At 52.4% G+C, this 10,058-nt stretch overlaps 1 protein-coding gene across 2 annotated transcripts in view; it reads left to right on the top strand.

Moving 5' to 3' along the window:
- The window catches only part of Scnn1g (sodium channel epithelial 1 subunit gamma), a 26,703-nt gene extending 18,877 nt beyond the window's left edge, over positions 1-7,826 (top strand). For both annotated transcript variants that reach the window (XM_033758662.1, XM_010623454.3), the window contains exons 7-13: positions 1,055-1,153; positions 2,873-2,990; positions 3,490-3,568; positions 3,658-3,715; positions 3,844-3,905; positions 5,910-5,985; positions 6,225-7,826. In XM_033758662.1, the coding sequence (XP_033614553.1) occupies positions 1,055-1,153; positions 2,873-2,990; positions 3,490-3,568; positions 3,658-3,715; positions 3,844-3,905; positions 5,910-5,985; positions 6,225-6,605 (873 nt within the window). In that variant the 3' untranslated portion in view covers positions 6,606-7,826. The remainder of the gene's footprint in view (positions 1-1,054; positions 1,154-2,872; positions 2,991-3,489; positions 3,569-3,657; positions 3,716-3,843; positions 3,906-5,909; positions 5,986-6,224) is intronic.
- The last annotated feature ends 2,232 nt before the right edge of the window (positions 7,827-10,058 follow it).

The following is a 10,058-nucleotide window of genomic DNA, read 5'->3' as shown; positions in this document are numbered from 1 at the left end:
CTTGTCTGAACTTTATCTTCAGTGACAAATATTAAGCTAGAACAGCTTACCTTTCAGTCTTCCCTACGAGTGGACTCACAGTGGCGCACTGACTTTTGGGAAGCCAGATCCTGGCTTTGACTTCCACCGTTCACTCTTAACTTCATCCCCAGCAGTCTGTGCCATGCATGTTCCAGACACACTGGCTGCTCCTGCCTCCAGTCTGGGTTTTAACCTCTGTCCAGTTCTCTCACCTTATTTCTTTCCTTTATTTATTTGTTTGTTTGTTTGTTTGTTTTTTGAGACAGGGTCTCACTATGTAGTTGAGCCTGACCTGGAACTCACTATGTAGCCCAGGCTGGTCTCGAACTCACAGCGATCCTCCTGTCTCAGCCTCCTGAGTGCTGGGATTACAGGCGTGTGCCACCATGCCCGGTTTGCTTTTTTTTATCTTTAGTTTTTCAGTACCAGAAACTGGACCCAGAGCTGTCACATTGGGCTAATCTTCTATTTTTATTTTTTATTTTGAGACAAGGTCTCTCTAAGTTGCTAAATTGCCGGGGCTGGGCTGGAACATGTGATCTTCCTGCATCAGCCTCCCAGAGTGCTGGGATTACAGGTGTGTGCCACTGCACTCTGCTAAAACAGAGCACCTGGCTCTCTTCTCCTACCTCTTAACAATAACAGCTCCTGTTTGCACTCCACACTGAGCCAACATGACAGAAGTGCCTTTCTCAGAGGCCCCTTCCCTAATCACTCTGGGATGGATGGCTTCCCTCTTTCTAAGCCTTCCAGTCTCCTTATCAGGCTCATTGTTCATTACTCAAAATTATCCAGTATTTTATTGGCTTTTTGGCCACCTGTCTCCCTTCTGGAATGTAAGCCCCACATGGCAGGGAGGTACTGTCCCTCTTGATAGTGGTGGATTCCGTGGTGTCTCTAAGGTCACAGGCACCTAGCAAGTGCTGAATACATTTGCATTTAATGAATGAAAGTGGCCCCTTAGATTCCAGGGAAGCCTCCCCACTGGGGCCCCCAGGCGGCCGGGGATGACCACGCTCTGCTCTGGTTGCAGACAGAGTCCTTCAAGCTGAGTGAACCCTACAGCCAGTGCACAGAGGACGGGCACGACGTGCCAGTGGAGAATGTCTACAACGCTGCCTACTCCCTCCAGGTACGGTGCGGCAGGGGTGCCCAGACCTGGGCTGTGGCAAAGGGACAAAATTTCATCCCGGCCAGGGAGTGGCCGGGACCAGGAACTAGCCTGAGGATCCCTGGGGTTCGTCCAGAGACCTCAAGAACAGATGATGCTGGCTGGTTCCAGACCTGTTCAGTCTGTGTAACTGGAGCTCGACCAGCTGGGTTCATGTGGTACAGAATGTACAGCGCAGGGACGCCCGCTCCCTAAGTGGGCCTGGGCAGGTGCAGGCATCTCGGGGACCCTGGCTGAGGGCCCAGCGCTTGGCTTCCGGGCCAGCTGTGTCCTTACGAGGGTGCCTTGGGCAAGTTGCATCCCCTGTGAGGATCGATCGGATCAGGGGCTGGCTAATTGGCACTGCCAGGCCCCTGTGGGCTGCACACCTGATTTTCCTAACCTGGACATTTCAAAATCGAGAATTTCACAGGTGAACACAGACTTCCAGCTGCTTTGAAGAGGAAGGAGAGCTGGCAGCTCTGGGTCTGGATTCCTGCAGGATGGTGGGTGGGTAAAGCTGCCCCACTGCAGGAGGACGCCCTAGGTCTCCACGGCTCTCAGCCACCCCCAGGGCACCTCCCTCATCACTGGCCCCATAGGCGTTGGGGTTTTCCACCCTCGCATGTAATGAGCTCTTATGCTTGTCTCGCACCAGGGTCTGGAGTTGGCCTCCTACCAGGGTGCACAGAGTCCACAGAAACCATCCTGGCAGAATACAGGACAGGGCGCCTCAGCATGGCGTCCTCCAGCCTCCATGAACATGGAGCTGAGGGGCGGAGGACACACTGGGGAAGGAGGGCTGTTAGAGAGGGTCTCCCTACAGGAAATAGAGACACAGCCAAATGACCTTAGGACCTCCACCTCCAAAAAGGAGGTAAGCTTGTTGGAAATGTGCCTGTGGGTAACACTGAGCCATAAGCTACCAGCTTCACTTTAATATGTTGATTCATCATGCTCAGAATAATCACATGGAAGCTGGGCATGGTGGTGCATGTCTGTAATCCCAGCACTCGGGAGGCTGAGGCAGGAGGATCGCTGTGAGTTTGAGACCAGCCTGGGCTGCATAGTGAGTTCCAGTCAGTCTCAACTACATAGTGAGAATCTGTCTCAAAAAAAAAAAAAAAAAAAAAAAAAAGAAGAAGAAGAAGAAGAAGAATCTCATGGAGCAGGTATTGTATTTATTTCAAAGACGAAGAAAACAAAATACCAGAGAGGTTAGGTGACTTGCCCAAGGACACACACGTAGTAGGTGGCAAATGTGGGATTTTTGAGTCCAAATACCCTGACTTCAGAGCTCCTGCCATTGGCTTCTATGCTACAAGCTTCCTGGATCATGTGATAGCTTATGATCCTCGAAGATCCCAGAGGGAATTTTTGGATCTGAAAATTGGACTGTTGAGACTCTGTTCCTCGGTTTATTAGCAGCTGCTTTAATTTTCCCCTTTACTCTTTGTCAGCCTTCAAGGGACAGAAAACGACCATCCTAGTCCCGGCTCAACATGGCCTCACTATTCCAGTGCACATTCTCAGCCCCTTTGGAGTCAGGGTGCCACCCCTGGCCTGGGTGGCAGAAAGGCACCAGGGCGCAGTCGGCCACAGCTGAGGGAGCTGAGCAGCCGGGGCGGGGTTGGGGGGCCTGGAGGGGGTGCTCTCCAGCATTGCAGGCAAGAGGGTTCAGGCCTCTCCTTCCTCTTTCAGATCTGCCTTTACTCCTGCTTCCAGACAAAGATGGTAGAGAAGTGTGGGTGTGCCCAGTACAGCCAGCCTCTGCCTCCCAATGCCAACTACTGCAACTATCAGCAAAACCCGAACTGGAGTGAGTGCCACCCACCCCAGCCCCGCACCGACCCGGCCTAAGGCGCTCCTGTGTCTCTGCCCCACTGCCTCTTGCTCGAGGAGGTATTAGATGTTAATTAGACGTTTACTTCAGTCCTCAAACCTGGCTCAAATGCTGTCTCCCAGTTGGGGACCAAATGTTGCAACCCAGCCTGGGTGCTGTCGATAGGATCTTTTTGCAGAACAGATAACCAAGAAAGGTTAGGCAATTTGCCCAAGGTTGCTTGGCCAGAGGTAACACAGCTGTACCCCAAGGGGCCCCAGGCAAGGGCTACCTAACCCCAACTCATGCTCTTAACCACCACCAGTGCATATTCTGTTCCCCAACATCACGGGGGGCGGGTCCTTGTTTCCAGAGAACCCATGCTGGTAGACAGTAGGAGGAAAACTATAAGACTATGGGGTCTCCATGGTGACTCAGCGACCCCAGGAAGGGCCCGCTGGCCCCAAAGCTCATGCTGCTTCCCCATGTCTCTCAGTGTACTGTTACTACAAGCTGTACCAGGCCTTTGTTCAGGAAGAGCTGGAATGCCAGGCAGTGTGCCGGGAAACGTGCAGGTGGGTAGACCCGGACAGGGGTGGGAGGGCAGGGATGGGACGGGGCCCGGCTGCCACACTCGCTCTGCCCCCTCCTCTCCTCTCCTAAGGTTTAAGGAATGGACGCTGACCACCAGCCTGGCGCAGTGGCCATCTGAGGTTTCAGAGGTAAGCTCCACTGCCCTTTCTGTCCCCTGACCCCTGCCTGATGTCCTTGCTGTCTTCCGGCCCAGGGGATGGCTGAGGAAGCGGGGCAGATGGGTACCCCCGGCCCACTCTTTCTTTCTCCATCACAGAAGTGGTTGTTACGCATTCTCACCTGGGACCAAGGCCAGCAAATAAACAAAAAGCTCAACAAGTAAGTCTACCTCCATCCAGTTTCCTCTGCCTCCGTCCGCCAAGGGCTCAGCCTCTCTGCTTGTTTCCTCATTGCCAAACCCTCCCCCTTTTCATTCATTCCATCCTTTATTCAAATATTTATTGAGCCGGTTTCATGAACCAGGCCTGATCAAACTCTCCTTTGACCTTCACCCATAGTAGGAAATGTTTTTTTTTTTACATTGTAGCCCACTGCAGATACGATTGAAATAAGGTGCACAACGATGTTTCATTACAATGTGCAAAGCACTCAGCTGATTTCCAAATGCTGCACATTGGAAAGGACAAACCAATTGTTTACCTTCATCTTTCAGTATCCTCAGGGGATTGGCTCCAGGATCCCCTCCCACGGATACCAAATAGTTAAGGCGTTCGTGTCCCTTATGTAAAATGGCGTAGTATTTGCATAAAATCTACCACAGCCTCTGCTACATTTAAGTCATCTCTAGATTACTTACAACACCCCATACAAGGCAAATGTTGGTAAACTGTTGTGATATTGTGCTAGCTAAGGAATAAGGACAAGGAAAAAGGCTCTACTACAAGTTCAATCCAAATGCAATTTTTTTTTTCTGAAAATATTTTCTCCATGGTTGGTTGAAAACATAAATTAAGGACCCACGGATAAAGAGGGAGAGCTGAGTATTCCGATTGGTCATAGCACACTGATTCATTAGCACCCCTGCCCTCCCATTTGGTAAATATTTTGAATAGCCTTTCAAATGTATTCTGATATTTACTAATCTATCTAGTCTTGTAAAAGATACTTGTCATTGCCCAGGATATTTATTTCATGGCGTATTCATGTAATCCAACCCATTTGGAGAAATACTCCCCTGAGCCTTGAGGCTCCTAAGCCCACTTGACGTTTTGACAAAGATCATTTCCCAGGTGAGACAGGGTGAACGCATAGCTGCGACTCACATTTGTCTGGGCTGTCATCATCTCCCAGTGTCCATACCCGGGCTGCCCAAGATTGACTGAGGGTCACTGAGTCCCAGGTGCTATGTGAGTTGGTCCCTGTTGGTCCCTGTTGGGGACCCAGCTGACCAAGTGGTCATGTTCTCTGCTCCAGAACTTTGCAGTGTCGTGGTAAAGATAGGCTTAGACTAAACACCTGCAAAACATTAAACCAAGTATTGCAAATCATTGCCCCCTTGGACCAAATCTACCTCTGCAAAAGTAACCCGTTATTTCTACCTTTTCCTGAAAAATGAAAAATTCCAGCAATACTGAACCTCCATTCCCATATAGCAGCTAATAGTTAAGACATAGCTGCACCTTTGGGATGAGCTTCTGGTTCTATACAGAAAGAATATAGACCAGCAATGAAGAGAGTGGACTTAAAGCCAGCTCTGTCTGGATTTGGATACTGGCTCAGCCAGTGATGAGCTGTGCAGATGCAGACAAGTTACTTAACCAGTCTGGGTCTCAGTCTCCACACCTGTAAAATGCAGAAATGATGAAAACATACCTCCTCACCTCACTTGAGACATTGTGAGATTAAATGAGTTAATATAAAGTTCTTACAACAGTGCTTGGCAAAACAGGAAGTGCCTAATAAATGCTAACTGCTATCATGGTCATTACCTCTACTACCTTATCATCAGCCTAACTTGTTCATTTACATTACCTGCTGCCTCTTGTATGTAGTTGAGATTGTGATCAAACAATTACCAGCAACAAAGTTTAATGGAGAACAGCATACTCAGGGAGTATGGCTGGGTATACAGACCTAGCCTGGAGGTTGGGAACTCACTGTGGAATGAACGAATGGTCTGAGAACCAAACCCAGGACGGAAATGCACTGTGGGGAACAGAAGCAGCCCACAGATCAGTTTCTCGTGTCCCCAAGGAGCTCAGTGCCTAGGCCGTGCTGAGGGCCTGAGTAGGAGGGGAAGAGCACGCAAAGGGACCGGTCATCCGGCAGAATGCCAAGGCTCCGACCCACCCGGGCCTTCCTCACCTGTTGGGATTTCTGCAGGACGGACTTGGCCAAACTCTTGATCTTCTACAAAGACCTGAACCAGAGATCCATCATGGAGAGCCCAGCCAACAGCGTGAGTGGGGCCCTTCCGGGACCTGTGTGTGAAGGTCCAGCCTGACGCAGTAGGGTTGCTAGAGGCCAGCCAGGCTGGGGAAGGCAAACAGAAGCAGAGGGGCGGGAGACCTTTGGGCTCCTACTCTGAGCCCCTTCAGTTGGCCCGAGTCTCGCCCCGGGGAATGCGGGGCCAGAGGGGAGCACGGGGCCTGCTGAGGGAGCGTCCCTCTCCACGATGTGGCGTGGCCTCCCTTGCAGATCGAGGTGCTTCTTTCCAACTTTGGCGGCCAGCTGGGCCTGTGGATGAGTTGCTCTGTCGTCTGTGTCATCGAGATCATCGAAGTCTTCTTCATTGACTTCTTCTCTATCATCGCCCGCCGACAGTGGCAGAGAGCCAAGGAGTGGTGGGCCCGGAAGCAAGGATCGCCCTGCCCTGAGGGTCCCCCCGGCTGGCGGGGCCAGGACAATCCAGCCCTCCATGTAGACGAGGACCTGCCCACTTTCACCTCTGCTCTGCAGCTGCCTCCAGCCCCGGGGGCCCAGGTGCCCGGCACGCCACCCCCCAGATATAACACCTTGCACTTGGGCAGGGCCTTCTCCAGCCAGCTCTCAGACACCCAGGTGCCGGACGAGTCCTGAGACAATGCTGGAAGGAGAGAGCTGGTCAGGACTGCAGCTGTGGTTGAGGGACTCAGGCCTTGTCTCCCGGAGGCACAGGGAGCCTCCTATCTGTACCCTGGGCCTTTGGGACACTGCCTAAAAGGTTGCTGTGGTCAAATCAGGGTTGGGCACGGGCAGGCAGAGCCACTGGGTCCTGCCTGGCTCTACACCTGGCCAGGATGAGCTAGATCAGGACCTGAACTCAGCACATCCACACGGGGAAGACTGCAGGCCAACACAAGGGCACCATCAATGAGGACCCGGTGTGCTCTTGGCTGGGAGTTGAGAGAAAAGAACACCTCCACAGCCCCAAGCTAGGGTTCCACCCACACCCTGGCCTTACCAGGGCCACAGGATGTGACTTTCGGTCACAAGGCTGGACAGCTCCTGCCTGATGCCAAAGATAAAAGGTAGTGCCAGCCCTAGGGGGTGGCTGCGGTGCCCAAGCTGTCCTGGGTACTGATACTGGCACAAGGTATCCTTGTCACCCTCGGGCACAGACCCGGCGTGGGTCCTGGGTGTGTGTGGGGAGAGGTGCAGTGGAGGGAGTGGCAGGGCGGCTGGGCTGGGGCCATGATCTGGGCAGCTAAGGCAGCTCCCAAGCAGAGAAGGGCCAGTTAAGGGACACAGCTGGGTACGCCTGGTCGGTGGTGTCCTCGTAGTCTGAGCTCAGCTGCTCCTCTCACCAACCAGCTCGGCCTGCTCCACTGCCCAGCACAGCAGCACACGCCTGTGATCCTAGCAGTCCAGGAGGCTGAGGCAGGAAGATCGCACATTGGAGAGCAGGCTGGGCCGTTTACCTAGTTAGCAGACCTTATCTCAAAATAAAATATAAAAAAGGGCTGGGGAGGTAGCTGTTCAGCAGAGGCCTTGGTTTCAATCCCTCGTACCGGAAAGAGATAGAGACCTCCTTTCTACTAGCAGCCTCAGTGGCCTGCCCCTGCGAACGCCCACCATGTACATGCAATTCCAACCTCAGCATCAGTGCAAGAGCAGCTCCGGGCACTATCCTAAGCCCTCATGCAAATCAGCCTGGGGACAGCAAACTGTGTGGCCCACAGGCTAAATCCTGTTTTTGTTTGTGAACTGAGAATGGTTTTTTTTTTTCCACTTTTGAATAGCTAAAAAGAAAAAAAAAATTATGACTCAAGAAAATGATAGGATTTCCAACTTCAGTTTCCAGAAATAAAACTTTATTGGCACACAGTCATATCCACATGTCTACCTACTATTTATGGGTACTTGTGCACAAAGTCGAGTGGTTAAAACAGACTCACAAAACCAGCAAAACCTACAATACTTCCTTTCTGGATCTTTCCAGAAGGAAAAAAAGATGCCAGTCTCTGGGTCAGCCCATGGAAGAGGTCTGCCGCTCCCATTCTGTGGGAGGCCCGGAAAGGTTAGGTTTCTCTCCACAAGTGACACAGCAGGAAGTAATTGTCCAGGGATTCGAACCCACACGGTCGGACCTCACAGTCTGTGCACACTGTCTCACGCCCAAACTGTGTCTGGCTGTTTTAAGAGCGAAGCTGGTGTCATTATGAGGGGAAAAGGGGGAGGCTCAATTCCCTGGATCTGTGCTTCCCCCCTAGTGGGGTGAGGTCTGCACTTTGAGGCTGACCCCACACAGGGATGGGATCGGTGCAGCCCCGAGTCTCCGTGAAAGTAGGAGGCTGGAGGCTCCTCCCTGGGGACTGGACACCCAGATCAACCTGCTCCCCTGCCAGTGGCTGGAGTGGCGCTCTCCCTCCTATGTGGCACCTGCACTGGCCCTCCTCGGGAACTGCCAGGGGACACGCCAGGCCACAGAACAAGGGCATTATGACCCCTGCGGCCTGGTGCTTCCCCGGGGAGTGGGCTCTGAAGCCAGGCTGACCCAGGCCAGCACCAGGTTACAGAGGCACGAGCCAGCTTCCCACTGGCTGGGCCTGGGTGGAACTGCCGGTACCAACAGGGAACCTGCAGTAGATGCTCAGTTGGCCCCCAGCCAGAGAGGAGCTTCCTCCTCTCCGCCCTGGCAGGAGGCAGGTGCTGTGCCCTCAGATTCATGGAACTGACTGGCTTGGCGTGATGTCACAGGCAGGAACATTTCCAACGAGGCTTCTGCTGGGTGTGTCAGAGGTGAGGCTGCCAGCGTCTGGCTCATCTGTCACGGGCGAACACCCCTCCTGGCTCATGCAGAGCCCAGCGCTGCCCTTTCTCCTCCAGTCTCCCTTCCAGGAAGAGAGTCAATGGACCTCCACAAGGCTGTCCCAGCCCTAGGAAACTGGAGCTTCTGCCATTATACAGCGTCCTCTCCAGCATAAATTCATATTATTATTATTATTAATTATTATTATTATTATTATTATTATTACAGGGTATTGAACTCGGGGCATTGTAGCACTGAGATGCATCCCCAGCACTTTTTAATTTTTATTTCAAGGTAGGGTCTCACTAAGCTGTCCAAGCTGGCCTTGAATTTGCAACCCTCAGCCCTCAGCCTCTCTCTCCGGAGCTGAGGTTACAGTCATGTGCCACCATGCCTACCCCTGACACAATTTTTATCCACTCCTTTGTCACAGAGCATAAACTCTGTGAGGACAGGAATGGTGTCGACTGAGACAGGACTGAAGACAAGGTTGACCCTCAGGACAAGATCATGGAGCTAAAAAAAACAACAGAAAGGATGGCATAGTTATTGAGCTCTCATTGCTTGCTATAAATTCTGCTAAGCTCTTTGTGTATATCCACTCAGGCAACTTTGACAGCTCAGGCCCTCTTGGAAATAAAGAAACAGTGACAAAGAGAATTCTTAAAGCCACTCCACGGCCAGTGGCTGGAGCCTGTGAACTTAGCAAACTGTTTTTCGTAGAGAAGATTTTCCCCAAGATGTCGTTTGCCTGCCCCTGAGGAAGTCCTTTTTGGTTCCCTCTGGCTGGAGGTCCAGCCTGCTCAACCCTTTTTGTCCAAGGACAGATGGGAGGGTGGGGAAGGGCAATCGTTGTCCAAGACTGCTTTATATGCAGCCACAATGGCCAGGACTCACTGCCTCCACGGGACAATAACCAGTTCCATTCGCAGCTCACAGGCATGTTTGTCCCTCACATACCTTCATCTTCCCAAACTGCCCATGCTAGGACCTCTCTGCTCCTCTGCCTTCCCCTTCTGAGGCCCTGGGTCCCCTGGGTCATCTCCCCCTGAGTCAGGAGCATCTGGATCCTAACAAGTCCCTTGAGACTCCACCCCCAAGAGGAGAGGGTGAGTACAGATTCCTGCCTCGCCTGGGGTTGAGGACTCAGGAGAGAGATGTGAGCCAGAACAGACCTGTGGGAGCGCGAAGGTTAAGGCGAGTCAGGGTGTGGAGCAAGTCCCACTGAGGAAACGCAGGTCCAAAGAGGAGAGGGTTGAGGATGGGGACCCCAGGTCCTCCGTATTTAAGGAGCAGCTGAG

The sequence above is a fragment of the Fukomys damarensis genome, unplaced genomic scaffold (assembly GCF_012274545.1).
Source record: "Fukomys damarensis isolate Sample0158 unplaced genomic scaffold, DMR_v1.0_HiC HiC_scaffold_34, whole genome shotgun sequence".
Taxonomy (NCBI): domain Eukaryota; kingdom Metazoa; phylum Chordata; class Mammalia; order Rodentia; family Bathyergidae; genus Fukomys; species Fukomys damarensis.
Note: the sequence above shows the minus strand (reverse complement) of the source record. Positions and strands in the feature narration are given on the sequence as shown.